This window comes from Monodelphis domestica, chromosome 1 (genome assembly GCF_027887165.1).
Source record: "Monodelphis domestica isolate mMonDom1 chromosome 1, mMonDom1.pri, whole genome shotgun sequence".
NCBI classification, from domain to species: domain Eukaryota; kingdom Metazoa; phylum Chordata; class Mammalia; order Didelphimorphia; family Didelphidae; genus Monodelphis; species Monodelphis domestica.
Window position 1 is genome coordinate 513,267,052 of NC_077227.1, and position 20,074 is coordinate 513,287,125.

The 20,074-nt window shown below is 38.0% G+C and overlaps 1 protein-coding gene across 1 annotated transcript in view; it reads right to left on the minus strand.

Annotated features, from left to right (window-relative positions):
* Window positions 1-20,074, minus strand: part of ADCY3 (adenylate cyclase 3) — a 147,770-nt gene that overhangs the window by 48,013 nt on the left and 79,683 nt on the right. The window contains exon 7 of the mRNA XM_007475926.3: window positions 3,530-3,688. Within this exon, the coding sequence (XP_007475988.1) occupies window positions 3,530-3,688 (159 nt within the window). The remainder of the gene's footprint in view (window positions 1-3,529; window positions 3,689-20,074) is intronic.

Below are 20,074 nucleotides of genomic sequence, written 5' to 3' on the forward strand. Positions count from 1 at the left end.
AGTGCCTATAAAGGTGGGGCAACTTGTAAACTACTTAGACCTAAAAGGTGAAAACTTACTCAGAGGTTTTCTCTTAATGAAATTAGTTGACACAGCAGCATTTTTTTCTGACTTACTAAAGAGATTAATCTACTCAGCTGTGAATTCAAAATGGGCTGTCTTTTGGAAAACATCTACAGTGAATCGTAGATGAAAGAACTTAGGGGAGGTGACATAGGAGATTTTGCCCTTAAAAATAAGAGCTCAGAGAAGAGCTGGAGGTCATTCTGAAACATTCAGATTGAGGAAGGACTGATTCTGAAACATTCAGATGGAGGAGGGAGCTGGTGAAAGCAGCTGAGATGATGCCGGCCTGGTGTCACTAGAATCCTTGCTTAGACAGACCTTGTGGTGAGTGTTAAAAGACTGACTGACTGATCTCTCTCTCTTAAGACTGTGAGATTTAAAATGGTTGAGGTCTTAAACTGTAGTGAGTTAAAATGGTGCAAGATATAAATTGTGATAGATATAAGAGAGGATGAGTAAATTTTACCACAGAAATATGTTTCACTACAGTGTCTTGGTTTTTAAATAAAATATAAGGTGGTCGCCAGGGAAAATATTCCCAATTATTCAAATACCCAAGTCAATTGGGTTTTATAGAGATTTTAATTAATACAAATGTGCACTTAAAGAAAAGAGAGAAAGAGAGAAAAAGGAAATAAGTATAAAGGGCCTCAAGCCAATATGGCCTAGACCTGAGTCTTGTAAACCTTACAATTTCTCAGACTTATGAATGTTGGAAATTTCCCCATTGGGGAATCTTCTACTTAAAAAAATTCCCTAGCAGATGGTGAGAACTCTACTTGAGTGTGGGGACTCCTAGCTATGGGAGTGTCCCTGCTCCACCCTACTTAAGACTGCTTTAGGACAGAGGGCTCCTTTCAGAACAATGAAAGTGCTTTGATCCATGCTTATGGAAGGGACAGGAAGTTCTTTGAGTCATGACTGTTTTAGAATTGATACAATGGGATACTAAGTACCTATAAAGGTGGGGCAACTTGTAAACTACTTAAACCTAAAAGGGTGATAACTTATTCAGAGGTTTTTTCTAATGAAATTTGTCAACCCAGCAGCATTTTTGATTTAAAACCAAGACACTGTAGTGAAACATATTTTCTGCGGTCAAATTTACTCACCCGCTCTTATATCTATCACAATTTATATCTTCCACTATTTTAATCACTACAGTTTAAGACCTCAACCATTTTAAATCTAACAATACCACAGGTGGCTCAAGACATAGAGAGCACTGGCCTTGGAATTAGGAAGACAACTCAATTTTATGAATTCAAATCTGGCCTCAGATACTTCCTAGCTATGTGACCCTGAACAAGTTATTTAACCTTGTTTGCCTCAGTTTCCTTACCTGTAAAATGATATGGATAAGGAAATGGCAAAGTACTCCAACATCATTGCCAAGGGAACCCCAAACAGGGTCACAATGATTCAGATATGACTTAATAACAACCACAAATACAAAAGTGGGCTGGTAAAGGTTTAACAATACAATTTCAAAAAAATGTGCTCAGAACATTTTTAATCTACATTATTAGCACTTTCTCCATTACTTTTACAAGTTAATAGAATCCACAAAACAGTAAATCAAGTTCTAATTTGTAGTATTTGCCAGTTTCTGAGGAGTAAATGGTCACACTGAAAATTTAATGATCAGCTCCAATATGAACTCCTAATTCCATAGAAAAATACAAATACTTCCTGTCCAGGGGATCGTAACCTCAGCATTAACCTCTGTGGCAGTTGGGGTACAATGGAAAAATCACTGATCCTGGAGCCAGAGGACCAGCTCTGACACTTGTTACCTGTATGAGCCTAGGTAGGTCACTCCTCCAAGTCTGCTCCTCTGTAAAACGAAGGGGTTGGACTAGATGACTTCTGTGTCATTAGGATCTGCTCCCCAGGACTCTAAGTCCCAGCATCCCACGTTCGTTCTCACATTTTGAAGATAAAGTTTGTGTGGGACCCCATCCCTCTAATTCTCTTTCCCTCAATCACAGAAACTGGAGAACTTACTCTTGTGGGTTTACTTTTTGTTAGATAATTAGGTTTGTACTTCTTTGTATAAAAGAATACTTTGTATTTCTTTTAGTTTATTTTCTTTCCACTTCAAGTGATTATTAATAAACTATATAAAATATAATACTTGGAGTTTTATATATATAAAATATATAAATATATATAAAATATAAAATTTGGAGTTATATTTATAAAATATAAAATTTAGAGTTATTGCATATTAATTTAAATCTTATACTTAAAAAAAATTAAACCCTTACCTTCTGTCTTGGAGTCAATCCTGTGTATTGGCTCCAAGGCAGAAAAATGGTAAGGGCTAGGGAATGGGGGTTAAGTGACTTGCCCAGGGTCACATAGCTGGGAAGTGTCTGAAGACAGATTTGAACCTAGGACTTCCTATCTCTAGGCCTGACTCTCAATCCACTGAGCTACCCAGCTGCCCCAAAATCTTATACTTCTAAGGACTGTAACAATGAAGGTACTTTGCTCTTCCTTTATTGTGAAGATTAAATTGTAATCCCCAGTCTATTTTTAGATTTTAATCCCTAAAAAGTGGTAACTCAGTATTTGAAGTAGATCTACCCATTTTAATCTACAAAAAGTGTAAACTAACTACTAAAGGTGTGATCTAACCAAAAAAGGTATGACCTAAAGAGTGGGCAGTCCTGGAGAGGGGTATCTGCTGTGATTGGTAGACGTGAAATTTAGGGGAGGTGACACAAGAGAAAAAGATCTTTAAAAAAGAGGACCAGAGGCCAGAAGAGGATTCGATAAAGATCGAAAAACTCTGACTCGGAGTTGGGCTGGAGGATCAGTCTTTCGAGCTTGGAGTGAAAAAGAGTCATTCTAGGAGAGCCTGGAAGACGCTTGTGCAGGAGACCTCAGATTGCTTTCCTTTTAGACGATCACCGTGGTGAGTGAAAGGCTGACTTAGTAACCTGCCTTTCTGGAGATGTAAACCTCCTAGAAAGGCCCATCTTCTTGAGAATTTTTCCCCTGATTAGGGCCTTAGAATTTCTACCTGGCTCAGAGGAAGCCGGAGGTTTTTTTTGCCTTTTCTCTCTTCCTTAATATCTTAGACTCTATTGCAAATAAGCTACCTTAAATTCTGTCTATTTTTCTCATTCATTTGGGATTTAGAAATGAAGTCCCTAGCGACCACCCAATTAATATAATCAGTCTCAACCATAAACATTTAACAGGACCCTCCTGGCTTGCAGACTCTAATCTTCCTGCTGACTCTGCCCCGCACTAGCCAAGTCCCCTCTCTGTCAGGGCAGTCATTTCTGAGCAGTAGCTAAAGCTGTGCTAAATGGCAGCTCTGACTGATGCTCTCCTCATTGATAAAGAATGGCTGCTGGAAAGAAGCAAAAGGCCCAGAGACATGAGAATAGGTCTTCCTCCTCAGGAAAGGATGAGCCTTCCCGCCTCCCCCTCTGGGGGAGTCACTCACCCAGGGATGCCCCCGGCTTCCATCTTATTGGCAACAGTGACGTCCGTGGACCACACGTCATACTGCCATCGCTTCTGGCCCAGCACGCCGCCCAGCACAGTGCCCGTGTGAACGCCAACACGCATATCCACCCCAGTCTTTGTCTTCTCTCGCACGTACCTGCCAAGGAGGGAAAAACAAGGTCAAGAGGGCCACTGCAGCATCAGGTCCAATCTGAGGAGTACTTATTAAACCCCTGCTATTATAGACTGTGCGAGACTCCAGGGAGACAAAACAAAATGAAGAATAGTCCCTGCATTCAAGAAGTTTATGTTCTTGTAAAACCCAGTGGAATTGCTCATTGGCTATGGGAGGGGGGAGGGAGGAAGGGAGGGAAAGAACATGAATCATGGAACCATGGAAAAAAATTCAAAATTAATTAATTAATTAAACTTAATTTAAAAAAAAGAAGTTTATGTTCTACCAGGAGGATACAAGATAATGTGTAATCATTTCCCAGAATCCCACTTTCGTCCTCATGTTACATCCTTACATTTCGGTGATAAAGTTTCTGTAACCCCGCCCTCTTGTGCTCTTCTCTCACTACGGCAGTTGGGAAAAATTGCTCTTTACTCAGGATTTACTTTTCCTCTACTTCAAATGATTATTAATAAATCTCATAAAATAGAATACTTTGAGTTATTGGATATTAATTTTAATCTTACAATAGAAACAAATAAGCATTCTGTGTGTATACAAATAAGTCCTGTGTATCTCTCTCTCCCTCTCTCTCTCTCTCTCTCTATATATATATATATACACATCACATATATTATATCTATACAATTCCTATATAAAAATATTTTTATATATTAATATATAACATATTTATGCATATATGCTATATATTTATGTATATAATATCTTTGCTAAGAAAACCCTACACGGGGTCATGAAGAGTTGGACACAACTGAGATGACTGAACAAGAAAAATATAGTAATTAGAGGAGGGAGAGAGCTCTAATAATTTGGGGGAATCAAGAAAGGCTTCCTGCAGGAGGTGGCATGTGATCAGACCCCGAATGAGAGCTAGGCATTCTAAGAGGCAGAAATGAGGAAGGAATGCCTTCCAGAAATGAAGGACAGCCTGTATAAAAGCATATCTAGAGATAGAAATGCTGACTTTGGGAAATAGCCCCAATTGGGTTAGAATGTAAAGTGTATGAAGGGAAGGAATGTGTATTTAGTCTCCGCAGGGAGGCTGGAACCAGGCTGTGAAAGGAATAGTTAAGGGGGGTTGATTCACAGCTAAGTAGCACAGCAGATAGAATGTTGGACTTAGATCCAGGAAGAGATGAGTTCAAACCCTGCCTTGGGCACCTACCCTGGGCAAGGCACACAACTGCCCTCAGTCTCAGTATTTTCATCTCCAAAATGGGGATAATAATAGCTCCTATTTCACAGGGTGGTCATATGGATTAAGTAAAAGAACATGGTTTTATAAAGAGTTTTTTTTTTCCAACCTTAAAGCACAATGTTAATGCTAGTAATTATATTATCACCATTCTTATTATTATCCTGATATTCTACTCTTATCTAGAGTTCTCCTCTCATGGCATTCTGGGCCCATATTTATAATTTTTTTTTAACCCTTACCTTCCATCTTGGAATCAACACTGTGTATTGGTTCCAAGGCAGAAGAGTGGTAAGGGCTAGGCAATGGGGATTAAGTGACTGGCCCAGGGTCAAACAGCTGGGAAGTGTCTGAGGTCAGATTGGAACTCAGGACCTCCCATCTCTGGGCCTGGCTCTCAATCCACTGAGCTACCCAGCTGCCCCCCCCCATATTTATAATTTAATCAATCAACACTGTAGCCAAAAACTACTCCCAACAGCAAGCTTCCTAGCTATCTTTGCATGGGTGAAATGTAGACAAAAGGGGCAAAGTCCAAACTCAGTTAGGGTAGAAGGCATCCTCACTAATGAAGGAGAAATGCTGGTTAAAGCAATTAAGCACTTTAAAGAATGGTCCCACTTTGCACCCATCAGATTGGCACAGATGCCAGAAACAAGATGTTGAACAATTATTAGAGGGGTTTGAGTGGGACAAAAACTTTAACACATTCCTGGTGGAGGGGTGAACTTGAACCAGCCCCCCCAAATCACTATGCTTCTTCTTGGTGCTCTAGGTGCTTACAGGAAGAAGGAATGGATCTATATCTACATATTTATAGCAGTTTTGTTGTTGTTGTTATTGCAAAAACCTGGAAACTAAGTTAGTGCCTATCAGTTGAGGAAGGGCTAAATAAGTTATGATAATAGAATATTATTGTACCAGAAGAAATAAAGAAAAGAACAGCTAGAGAGAAGCACGTGAGAACTGATGGGAACTGATTCGGAGTGAAGTGATCAGAACCTGGAGGACAGCATGCCTGATGACCACACGGTAACCAGAAGGAAACCAGTTTTGAACAACTGTAGAACCCTGATTAATGGGATGACCAACCACAGCCACCAGAAGACTTATGACCAAAGATGAGACCAAAGGAATGACATTTTACAGATGTGGCTCTGGTTGATTTGTTTTGTCTGACTAAATTCATGGATTGTAAAAGAGAGTTTCTATTTGAGGGAGGAGAAAAATCAATGGGTGATGAGAATGATAGAAAAGAAAAAGAAAAAAGCTTTGATGAAACATTTAAAAATATACAGAAGAGATCAAAAGGAAATTCTGAAAGGGACAGAGATGAGCAGGGCAGTTTTGATACTTTTATACTGAATTCAATATATACCTTAAAAATGGAACAAAAGAGAAGCTCAGAGTTTCCTATATAGCCTAGTTTTTTAGTTACTGAAAAGCTTGTATTTGTTGCTGGTGAAATTTATAATAATCTTCCCCCCCCCCCCAAAAAGTGCACAGAATCGCAGGTTCAGAATTTAGGAAAGCCTGAATTCTATAGTGCTGAATATAGAGATTTCTTGGATGTGACCATTCCTCCTTGTCAAGGCCCTCCACCTTCTCATCTTCTTCATCATATGGAAAGTCAGTATTACGGCTCATTGCTTGCAAATGGAAATATTCAGAAAGCATATCCAGGAAAGAACTAAAAAGAAGAAACTAATATCTGCATAGTGGTGAAAAAAAGAAGAAATAGCATAATACAGGGCCCTAAAATGCTAAATGTTCTCTGAATGCCTTCCTATTCCTACACTTATTACTAGGTTAGGAATTTTTTGGCCGCTGCAAAAAATGAAGACCATTTGATTAGAATGGTTGTGACCTGTCCCAGCAGAAAGTAATGAAGCCCTAATGAAACTATCTTTTGAAGTCTTTGAACACCACCATCTCTAATAAAATGTAGACTGTGTTTTTTATTCTAAGGAAGGATCTATTTTTTTATTTCTGTCTTTGAAGGAAAGAGAGGTAAAAAAAGCAAGGCACTTTACAAATAGTACCTCTTTGATCTTCACAACTCAGAGATAGATGCTCTTATTATACCTGTTTTACAGTCAAAGAAACTAAGGCAAAAAAAAATGTAAAATGACTTGCCTAGGATCACAAAGCTAATAAGTGAGGTCAAATTTGAATATAGGTCTTTCTGACTCCATGGCCCAACATTCTGGCCAGTGAGTCACCTAGTTGCCTTTGAAACCCAGCATTCTTGATAAATTGAACTAAATTAAAATGAGAAACAAAGACAATGGAAGTCAGGGAACTGGGCCATTGTTTCTATTGTGAGTAGTTGAAATTGTTTCCTTATTGACTTCTCAGTTCCTGGTTTCTGACTATATACTACAGAGAAGAATGCTTGCCAAGGACCAACTTGGCCCATAGCTGGACTTCATGAAGGAAATTTTCATGGGATGTATTCCCTTTCCTCTAGAACAATGGCTGCTGGCCCTGAGCATCGATTAAAAACATGGCCATACTCTTTTAGGAGAGGGAATTGTGCATCCCCCAAAGAAATGGACAAATGAGAGGATGACAACCCCAGGCAGAGTGGAAATCGTTGGCTTTTCTATGAAAGATGACTGAGTCATAGCTTCTTTCCCCTCTCACTCCTCTCTAACCAGTCACTGGTGGCCAGATTGCTGGCCATATTCTATACGCTTAAACCTTTGTCCTTCCTTCTGTGGGAATTGAGAAAACCATATTGATTCCATCTTGTGACTCGATTCTGGAGCTAGGTCAGTTCCCTTTCTATTCAACTATGGGTCCAGTCCAATTTCTGTCTTCTGAGAAAACTGTATTCAATTGTGAGAACTGTGAACAAGTCTTATTGTACTGTTTGAACCCAGCCCTGTATAACTGGGAAACTGGACCACCTCTACCTACTGTCTAAAGACCCTTAACTAAGAACCTACCTTATGCTGACCAGAAACTCAATCAGATACAAAGAATGATGTAAGGAATTTTCTCAAAATTATACATCTCGAGCAATCCATATGATTTAGCTGAGGACTGGCCCAAAAGGATATCAATAAGCTACTGTTTCCATGTTCCTCTGATAATCAATCACTTGGGGGGAGGGACACCTCTTTTTAGGATTTCAGGGAATTGTACTTGTTTGTCCTTCCCCCTCCCAATTTGGCAAATTCCATCATCTTTCCTCCAATTAGAAATCAGAAGACCTAATCTTGTATCCTGGTTTAAGTCCTATTAATTGTTTTCTTTTAATATATTAAAAATCTGTCTCCCTTTGTCCAGTGCAAAGCTGAGAAGCCCTTGTCCCAATTTGTAATGCAATTGGCATGCATTGTTTAATAATTCAAAGCTTTGTTTCTTCAGTCATTCCAATCAAATTTCACCCATCCCATCTCATTTCTTAAAACAATGTGATTAAGTATAAAACATAGAACCAGAGAAGAAACATCAAACAATTTTTAAATTGTTTTTTTTATTTTTAAAGCATTTTTTTTCAATGCAGTTATCTCCCCTTTCTGCAGAAGTGGTGGACTATGAATGTGGAATACTGCACCTACTTTTAGAAACAATAAATGTGTTAATTGTGTTGCCTGAACTGCTTTTTTTTCCTCTTTGAAAAATATTTTTTACAAGGCAAGTAAAGTGGATCATATATACTTTTGGGGGGAGGTGAAGAAAGCTGGTTGTTAAATATTTATTAGCATACTCCTGGAGGGTGTAAACCTTAAAATTTCTTAGACTTATGAATGTTGGAAATTTCACCATTGGAAAATTTCATACTTGAAAAAATTTCCTACTAATAGTAAGAACTCTATTGGAATATGAAACCCCTTGGCATGGGAGGATCCTTCTCCTCCCTACTTAAGACTACTTTAGGACAGAAACCTTTTGCTAAACAATGGAAAGGGTTTTGACCTATGCTTAAGCATAGAACAGGAAGTTCTTTGAGTCATGATTGATTTTAGAATTGATACAATAGAGATACTTGGAATGACAGAACCAGGTCTTGGAAAATACAATCTCCACCCTACTTAGAGTAACAGGATTTAGGAAGGGCTGCAGCAAAGATCAAGATTTAATTATTTGAGAATATGACCTTCAACAGACATGTGCAAAGGGGCAGACCTCTGGGTGGTCCTGGGTTAAACTAGAGCCACCATTGGCACAGGGGAGACATCGACAATGATTGGTAGATGTGAGAACTGAGGGGAGGGAACTTAGATGGTTGACATAAAGATAGAGGGGGCTGAGGTCTGAGGAGAAGGAGGAGGTTTTTTGCTCAGAGGAGGACTGAGGAGGTTGCTCTGTTGGAGGACCAGGAGAGAAGGCTGGCTCTGAAGGAAGAGAATTCTCTGGAAACATTTCTTGAAAGGAGGCTCTCTTGAAGGTGGAGCCTGAGGTTGGCATGAGAAGCCTTACCTAGAGAGATCTAGGGTGAGTGATAAAACCAACTGACTGATTTATTCATTCTTATTCCTTTCTCTCTTTTTCTATTGATTAATCAGTGTATTATAAATTAAATTTCTCTATAAACCCAGTTGGCTTGGGCATATTCATAAATTGGGAATATATTCCCTGGCGACCATCTTATATTTATATAAACCCAAGACACAGTAGAAAACATATTTCAGCAGTTATAATTGATATATATATTTCCCTTGCTCCCAAACATTTTAATTATCACAGTTTATGGCTCCCACTCTCTTATCTACAACTATTTAACACTCAAAACAATTTTAAATCTAACAAGGGAAGTATACCAGCAAGTACGTTGATCAGGAGAGTTTAGTGTTTTTCTTGAAAGAAAACAGTAGAAGTGAGAAAAGAATGTCATCAAGACATGGGGGAACAGCCAGGTCAAAGGATGGGTGTAGGATATGTGTGTCAAGTAGTGAACAAGCCAGAGGAAGGCAACGAGACTAGTGAAGGGTCTCAAGATCATGCTGTTAAGAAGAACAATTAAGAGAACTGTCTCCTCTCAAAGAGCATACATATTACTTTATTATATATATGTATATATATTATATACACATAATATATATACAAATATATATTTGTATGTATTTATATATATGTATGTATATATATATATATATACATACATATATATATGTATGTATATATATATATAGAGAGAGAGAGAGAGAAAGAGAGAGAGAGAGAGAGAGAGAGAGAGAGACTGAATTTCTACCAATGTTCACATAGTGTTTCACACTATTACATGCTTTAATAAATCATTTTTGGGTGAAATCTCTGGTCAATTAACACTAGATAGAATTTCTCTCAGAAAGTTCATATTATCAAGGCTAGATGCAAACAAAGAGAGAAAATACTTTCTAAAAAAGTATTATTGATACCTTTTGTTTTCATTATCTTACTTTCCAAATGTAGCCCCTTTCCACCCATCAAGACTTGCCTTGTAAAAAATACATCTGATACCTTTCTAAAACTATGTTGTAGGGGGCAGCTGGGTGGCTAAGTGGATTGAGAACCATGTCTAGAGACAGGAGGTCCTGGGTTCAAATCTGGACTCAGACACTTCCCAGTTGTGTGACTCTGGGCAAGTCACTTAAACCTTTTTTGCCCAGCCCTTACCACTCTTCTGCCTTGGAACCATACACAGTATTGTTTCTAAGATGGAAGGTAAGGGTTAAAAATAAATAAATAAAATAAAACTATCTTGTATTCCTTTTATACAGTTTATATGTGTATGTATATATATATATATATGTGTGTGTGTGTATACATATATATCCATGAATATATATGTGTGTATATATATATATATATATATTTATGTTGTCTTCTCCATTAGAATGCAAGCTTCTAGAGGACGGGTAATGACCTGTTGGCCTTGTATTCCCAGTGTTTGACCCAGAATCTGGCTCACAGTAAGGGCTTAATAAATGTTTGCTGATTCATTAATCATGTTGATGAAAGGAAATGGAACTACATGGAAGACTGGCCTGAAAGAAAGCCCATCTGCTAGATGTTCCATGTCTAGCTGTTTCCCAATGTTCATGCCCTCAGGAAAACTAAACTCCCTCTCTTTCCCCTGATGCTCTTCTCATTTCTATAAGTTGACCTAAAGAACACAAGCAGGTGTGGAAAGCTGGAAGAAGTGTTTGAAGCCACTTATTTCCTTCAGAAAAAGAAAAAAAATTCAACAATTCTGGGTCAGCGCTCAGTGGAGTGGAAGAATGACGATCACTGAGTCAATCTTCAGGAACAACATGAGTGCGGAGATTATTTAGAAAATGGGGGTTGCTCTACTTTGGGACACTTCGAGAGGGAACCAGATGTTCTGAGAGTGAAACAAACTACTCTGGAAGTCATAGAGAAAAAGCAAATTCTCAGAATCTGAGCCTAGGACTAACGTGGTCTTGTGGACCGGGAGCATAAAACCAGACTGACCCAATGAGGAAGTGAGTTACCAATTTGCCAGCATGTCTGTTTCTTCTGTGTCTCTCATTATGTCAGGTATCTCCTTAGGGAAGTTTCCAGTCTAGCTCTTGGACTGGCCCCCATTGCCTTCTCCATTGCACTTACTGATCCCCCACTGGCAGTGTCACAGCAGAGAAAATACTATCAAAGGTGAGACAGGGAGACACAGTATTAATGGCAATGGGCTACCTGCTGGCCAGGGGACAGGGGAAGGAGAGTTGTTCCACAAGAAAGTCAATTCTAATTAGTGCATTTATGAATCTCATGCTGAGGGCAGGATACCCTGCTAGGTGTGGGAGATAAAAATGAGAAGGAGCTTATGCTCCCCAGGAGCTTACATTCTATTGAGGGGATACAACATAGACCCAAAGTAAAATAAAGAAGTAAATTTTGAGTGGTTTTAGGAGAGAGAGAACATACAATTTGGGGGTCATAAAAGGTTTTCTACAAGAAGTGGAACCTGAGATGGGCTTTGAAGGCAGTCAAGGATTTTAGGAGACAAAGAGGGGGAAGAAAACCAATCCAGGCACAGGGGGAGAGTTTGGACAAATGCACAGACATTGGAAATGACTTATAGGGGCTAGGAAATAAGTCAGAATGGAATGCACTATTTCACAGCAGGAACCTACAAGGTGTAAGGCAAGGCAAGTCAGTCAAGTCAATAAGTATTTAAGTATATATTCTATATAGGACACTGGCATTGTACTTAGTGTTATGGCTACAAAGACAAAAATGGAACCACTGAAGTAATATCAAGGGTTTTGATTGCCATACCATACTGGTGAATTCTATTGATCTTACAGGCCACTAGAACCCCCCATCCCTAACCTCTGGTTTCTTTTACCTAAACTAAACTATGGTTCAGCCCAAATTTTAAAAGCAATCCTAAACTTCCATATTAGAATCAACACTGTCTATTGGCTCTAAGGCAGAGTAGTGGTAAGGGCTAGGCAATGGGGGGGGGAGGGAGAGGAAGGGTTAACAGAGTTAAGTGACTTGCCCAGGGTCACACAGCTAGGGAGTGTATGAGGCCAGATTTAAACCCAGGACCTCCCATCTCTGCATCTGGTTCTCAATCCTCTAAGTCACCTCCTAGCTCATATTTTTTTAAACCAAGAAGATGACTTTTCATTTATCCCTACTAAATTTCACTTTACTAGATTTGACTTATCATGCTCACCTGTCAAAAAGCTTTTTAGATCTCAAGTTTGGCTATGACTCCCACCCTTGTCTCATCCGAAAATTCACTAAGGGTGCTCTTCATGTCTTGGGCCCAATCACTGACTCACAGAGACCACTATTTCCTTTTCTAAATGCTCACAATCATCCCTCTAATGATACATTTTAGAATTTTACCAGACAGAAACACAGAAGAAAAAACATTTCCTTGATCACATGGTTCAATGGGGATATGACTGGGGATGTAGGCTCTAAATGATCACCCTAATGCAAATAGTAATAATATGGAAATGGGTCTTGATCAAAGACACAAGCAAAACTCAGTGGAATTGCTCACTGGCTCTGAGAGGGGGGTAAGAGGAGGGGAGGGAAAAAACACAAATCTTGTAACCATGGAAAAATTCTCTTAATTAATCAATTAAATAAAATTAAAAGACATTTTTTACCAGAAATTCAAGTCAAGTTCACTGGTTAAAAACTCTTTTTCTTGGGGGCAGCTGGGTAGCTCAGTGGATTGAGAGCTAGGCCTAGAGATGGGAGGTCCTAGGTTCAAATCTGGCCTCAGACACTTCCCAGCTGTGTGACCCTGGGTAAGCCACTTGACCCCCATTGCCTAGCCCTTACCACTCTTCTGCCTTGGAGGCAATACACAGTGTTGATTCCAAGATGGAAGGTAAGGGTTTAAAAAAAAAAAAACCTCTTCTTCTTTTTTTTTTTAATTGAGATCGGTACCCATTCATTTCCAAGCTAGCAGCAGGCCCTACTAGGATTTTTCAAGAAACTTAAAACTAAGAGTCTTTTGTGGGAAGCAAAATGCATGAAGCCTAGCTTCTTTGATTAGCTTGTTTTGATGTTGTTCTTTAGGAATTGCCTTTGGCTCTAAATCCATTCATTGTCTCTGAACTCAGAACATGTTTTCTAGCCTAAACCCTTGGAAGTGTTATGTAGTGAATTTTTGGTTTAACTTTGAATTTTGGGATGGAAAATTAGGCTTGGGGGGCAGCAGGGTGGCTCAGTGGATTGAGAGCCAGGCCTAGAGACAGAAGGTCCTGGGTTCAAAGCTGACCTCAGACACTTCCTAGCTGTGTGACCCTGGGTAAGTCACTTAACCCCCATTGCCTAGCCTTTACCACTCTTCTGCCTTGGAGCCAATACACAGTATTGATTCTGAGATGGAAGGTAAAGGTTTAAAAAAAATTAGGCTTGATCTAAGCCTTTCTCCCCTTTCTAGGGTTTTGCTGCTTCTCCCATTCCTGTTAATGACTTGCTAATTGCTGGCATCTGCTGGTACGAAGCTCTTTCCTTTAAGGACTAAGGGGAAGTGGGACACCATGACCAGCCAAAATATTGCAGTCTACAATTTTTTAAAAATCTCTTTTCATCTTAAAGCAGTTGTTACTGGAAAATGACAAGTAAAGACCTAAATCAACACACTCCATCGCTGTTTATAAAATAAGAGTTTTAAAATTCTGTCACCCACAATCCCAGGATTTGGAGTTTTTTTCTAAAAGAAGAAAAAAAAAGGTTGTTGTTTTAACTCTTCATGATTATAGATAGTTATCTGTGTAGTTTTAGGGTTCCTTAAAGAAGAAGCATGATGTAATAGCTAGAATGGTGGGCTTCTAGTTGGGAAAATCTAGGTTTAGATCTGGCTGCTAAAAAAAAATGTTACCTCCCTCACAAGGTAGTTGTGAGGACCAAATGGATTGACACAAAGTACTTTGTAACTGATAAAGAGTTCTATAAGTGTCAGCTATTAGTATATTATTTGAAAAGAGAAGACAGAATGGGGACAGCTAGGTGGCTCAGTAGATAAAGCGCCAGGCCTGGAGTCAGGAGAACCTGGGTTTAAATATGACCTCAGATACTTCTTAGCTGTATTACACTGGGCAAGTCACTTCACTCTGTTTGCCTTGCCTTGCCTTTGCCCTTTTATCTTAGAGTTGTCACTGAGACAGAAAGTAAAGGAGTGTGTGTGTGTGTGAGAGAGAGAGAGACAGACAGACAGACAGAGACAGAGAGAGACACAGAGAGACACAGAGAGAGGAGAGACAGAGAGAGAGAGAGACAGAGAGAGAGAGACACAGAGACACAGAGAGAGGAGAGACAGAGAGAGAGAGACAGAGACAGAGAGAGAGACAGAGAGAGACACAGAGAGAGGAGAGACAGAGAGAGAGAGAGACAGAGAGAGAGAGGAGAGAGAGAGACAGAGAGAGACAAAGAGAGAGAGAGAGACAGAGAGACACAGAGAGACACAGAGAGAGGAGAGACAGAGAGAGAGAGACAGAGACAGAGAGAGAGACAGAGAGAGACACAGAGAGAGGAGAGACAGAGAGAGAGAGAGACAGAGAGAGAGACACACACAGAGACACAGAGAGAGGAGAGACAGAGAGAGAGAGACAGAGACAGAGAGAGAGACAGAGAGAGACACAGAGAGAGGAGAGACAGAGAGAGAGAGAGACAGAGAGAGAGAGGAGAGAGAGAGACAGAGAGAGACAAAGAGAGAGAGAGAGACAGAGAGACACAGAGAGACACAGAGAGAGGAGAGACAGAGAGAGAGACAGAGACAGAGACAGAGAGACAGAGAGACACAGAGAGAGGAGAGACAGAGACAGAGACAGAGACACAGAGACACAGAGGAGAGACAGAGACAGAGAGACAGAGACAGAGACAGAGAGAGACAAAGAGAGACAGAGACAGAGACAGAGAGACACAGAGAGAGGAGAGAGAGAGAGAGACAGAGACAGAGAGACAGAGAGACACAGAGAGAGGAGAGACAGAGAGAGAGACAGAGACACAGAGACACAGAGGAGAGACAGAGACAGAGACAGAGACAGAGAGACAGAGAGAGACAAAGAGAGAGAGAGACAGAGACAGAGACAGAGACAGAGACAAAGAGGGGAGAGAGGGGGGGATATAGAGAGACAGAGAGACAGAGACAGAGACAGAGACAGAAACAGAAACTCTAGAGACAGAGAAGGATAAAATCCTGGAAAGTGTCCTAGAACAGGAGAGAAGATAGAACACCCCAGACCTCCATATTTAAAAATAACCAAAAAAGTCAGCAGATGGTGGAAATGGGCAGGGGGTAAGGAATGAACAATGTGACATAATTAAAGAAGTTCCAGATTTGTATGTATCTCTTCTATTCTCCAGCTTCCCTGCCCTCACTTGATGGCAGCCTAAGTCTTTCTTCAGGAAAGTTTAACCTTCAAGGTGAAGAAGCAGCAAAACCTTCTACATGACAACAGAAATACAAACCATCTCTGTTCTCCAGGATCATCCAAGGGTTCTTTCTGTATGAGTATGTGATAGGTATTATATTTTTATGTATAGGTATATATTAAAACATCAATATATATGTGTATATATATATCTATATATTTATTTATTTTCACCTCTATCATATAGTATGTGTATGATTATATTTACTATTATATGACAAATAGTTATAGTATTATATATATTATATGTATTATATGTAAATATATGTATTTTATATATATATATATATATTTATATATGATATAAAATACATCTATTTACATATATATGTAGAAAATGACCCCAGATTTGCAGAAATGCTTTTTGATATGGCCAATATGAGAATGTGTTTTGCTTAATGATATGCATATGTTGCTAGGGTTTTGTTTTTAGTTTTTCTTTTTTTTATGGTGAGAGGAAGATAGAAAGGAAGAGAAAATCAATTATTGTTCATTGAAGAATTTTTAATTGAAAAAACCTGTAGGAGGTGGATCCAAGGTGGCAGAATAAAGGCAGACTGAACTCTCCCAATATTGTCCTCTACACAACTTTAAAATAAAACCTCAAATTGAATTCTGGAGTGGTAGAGCCTACAAAAAGTCAGGGTCAGACAAGAAGAAAATATTGCAAGGAACCAGAAAGAAACAATTCAAGTATCATTGAGCTAAAGCCAAGATTACACAAGATTTAGCAGCTTAAACATTAAAGGAGTGGAAGACTTGGAATGTGATATTCCAGAAGGTAAAGGAGTTAGGATTATAACCAAGAATAATATACCAAATAAAACTTAATATAACCCTTTAAGGGAAAAATGGATTTTTGATAAAATAGAGTAGTTTCAAGCATTCCTGGTGAAAAACACCAGAACTGAATAGAAAATTTAACATTCATAGCAAGACTCAAGACAAGCATTAAAAAGGTAAGCATGAAAAAGAAATCATAAGGGATTCAAGAAGGTTAAATTATTTATATTCCTATATGGCAAGATGATACTTAGAAATTCTAAGAACTTTATTATAATTAGGGCATTTAGAGAGTTTACCTAGGTAAAGGGCTTGGGTATGAGTTGACTATAATGGAATGATCTCAAAAAAAAAATCAAGAGGTGAGAAAGAGGGATTCACTGAAAGAAGGGGAGAGAACGTTGATGCAAAAATTTTTAAATAAAATGCTAGCAGGGAATTTATAGCAACATATCACAAAGATCATATACTAGGTGGGATTTATAATGGGAACACACACAATATGAGGGAAATTATTAGCATAACTATGTCAATAACAAGAATAACAAACATTTTATGATTATTTCAAAGGACGCAGAAAAAGCTTTTGACAAAATACAAAATATTCATTCCTACTGAAAACACTAGAAAGCAAAGGAATTAAAGGAGCTTTTCTTAAAATAATAAGTAGTATATATCTAAAATCATCAACAAACAGTATCAATAATGTGAATAGGCTAAGAGCCTTCTTAATAGGATGAACGGTGAAGCAAGGATGTCCATTATTGTCACTAATATTCAATATTATACTAGAAACTAAAGCAATAAGACAAGAAAAGGAAATTAAAGGAATTAGAATGGATAATGAGTTAACAAAACTTTTACTCTTAAAGCATGGCAGAGAATGAACTAAAATATTAGTTGAAGTAACAACTTCAGCAAATTTGCAAGATATAAAATAAACTCACATAAATCATCAGCATTTCCATATATTACCAATAAAGTCCAACAGGAAGAGATAGAAAGAGAAATATCTCTTAAAATAACTCTTAAACAATATAAAATGCCTGGAAGTCTACCTGTCAAGACAAACCCAGGAATTATATTAACTCAACTACAAAATACTTTTCATACAAATTAAGACAGGTCTAAATGATTTGATTAAAGAAATGTTAACTGCTCACGGGTAGGCTAAAGCAAAATAATTTTTAAAATGACAATTGTACTAAATTAATTATATATTCAGTTTCATTCCAATCAAACTACAAAAAAGTTATAACATAATTCATTTTGGAAGAACAAAAGGTAAAGAATATCAAGGGAATCAATGAAAAAAATGTGAAAGAAGGTGGCCTAACAATACCAGATCTCAAGCTGTATTACAAAGTGGTGATCATGAAAACAATCTGGTATTGGCTAAGAAAGGAACAGTGAAATAGATTAGGTATACAATGCACAGTGGTAAATGACCACAATAATATAGTGTTTGATAAATCCAAAGATCCAAGCTTTTAAAGCAAAAATTCACTATTTAACAAAAATTGTTGGTAGAAAGCAATTTGCAAAAACTTGGCATAGACTCACATCAATTATCAAGATAAAGTCAAAATGGGTACAAGATTTAGACATAAAAGATGATAACATAAACAAGTTAGAAGAACATGAAGAATTTTGTTTTTCTGATCTATGGATAAGGGAGAATTTATGACCAAACAAAAGACAGAGTAAATGAAAGGAAGTGGATAATTTTAATTATATAAAATGAAAAAGATTTTGTTCAAACAAAAAATGCAGCCAAGATAAGAAAGAAAGCAGAAAACTGGGAGGAAGGGGAATTTACAGTAAGTTTCTCTGATAAATGCTTTATTGCTCAAATATATAGAAACCTGGGTCAAATTTATAAAAATATGAGTCAACTCCCAGTTGATAAATGGTCAAAAGATATAAACAGCCAATTTTCAGAAGAAATCAAAGCTATACAAAATGCTCTAAGTCACTGTTGATTAGGGAAATGAAAATTAGAGCAACTTTGAGGTACCACAAGATTGGCTAATATGACTGAAACGGAAAATGACAAATGTTGGAGAAGATATAGAAAAATTGTGACACTAATACACTCTTGAAGAGTTGTGAACTGATACATCCATTCTGGAGAGCAAGCAATACGCTGCCAAGTCTAAATCCTAGAGATCAAAGGAAAAGGAAAAGGACCCATATGTACAAAAATATTTATAGCAGCAGTTGACAAAGAAGTGGAAATTGAGGGAAAGCTCATTAACTGGGGAATGACTGAACAAGCTGTGGTATATGATTATGATAGAATACTGTAAGACATGACAAGCAAAATAGTTTCTGAAAAACCTGGGAAGACTTATATGAACTGATGCAAAGTGAAGTGAGCAGAATGCAAAGAACACTGTTCATAGTAACAGCAATATTATAATGCAGATCCACTGTGAAAGAATCAACTACTCTGACAAGCTAAAATAATTCCAGAAGTTTTATGATGAAAAATACTATCTACTTCTACATAAAGAACCGATGGAGTCTGTATGTAAATTAACATATTTTGTTTTGTTTTGTTTTCACTTTCTTTTTCTTGCTTTTTTTTTGCAACATGGCTAATATGGAAATATTTTTGGATGATTTCACATACCCACATTTCTTACTTTATCAATAGGTGGAGGAGAAATGGGTGAAAGGAAAAGAATTCAGCACTCAATTTTTTTTTTAAAGAATGTCAAAAATAAATAACCCCCTGTGTTTTTTATCTAATGTGATTATTGTAAGGACAAAATGAGATACTGGAAGGAAAGCATTTGTCACATGCTTACTAATGTGCCAGGTATTGTACTAAGCAATTGCAATTGAAGTAAGAATGTTTTGGAAAGTGAACAGCATGATAAAAATGTAAGGCTGAAGGAAGAGAATTCCTGCTCTAAATCAAAAACCTGTGAATGCAATCTAAAAAAATGTCCCTTAAAGAGACTTGGAACTAGAGCTTCCAACTGCCTTTGGGCATCATAGCCTTATACAAAATCTTACTAATATATGCCGGCTAGCCAACACTTGCCTACAACAACCAACTCAGTTTGGTATGAATCACAAAAAGCTTATTCTCTGGCACACTGATCCAAATATCCTAAGGGGTCAGCACAAAGAGAAGCCAGTATTCTAGACCTAGAATTAGGACTGGACTACTTGGTAGCAACCTAAGATACAACAGTCTAGAGAAGAAAAGAATTCATCAAGGAACACTTTTAATATTATTTTTTCCAGGATGTGCCTGTTTTAAATTCCATTCTCCATTGCATTGAGACATATCTTTTATCATTTATATTTGGTACATATTTTGCTGAATTTACAGTAGATCACGGGATAAGAAACCTAGAAATGGGAAGAATTTTAGAGGTTATCTAGTCTAGGGTGCCTTCCTCATTTTATAGATAAGGAAACCAAGGCCTTCAATGGTAATACAATTTGCCACGGCCCCCTGTGTACCAAAGAAAGAGCCAAGATTTGATCTAAAAG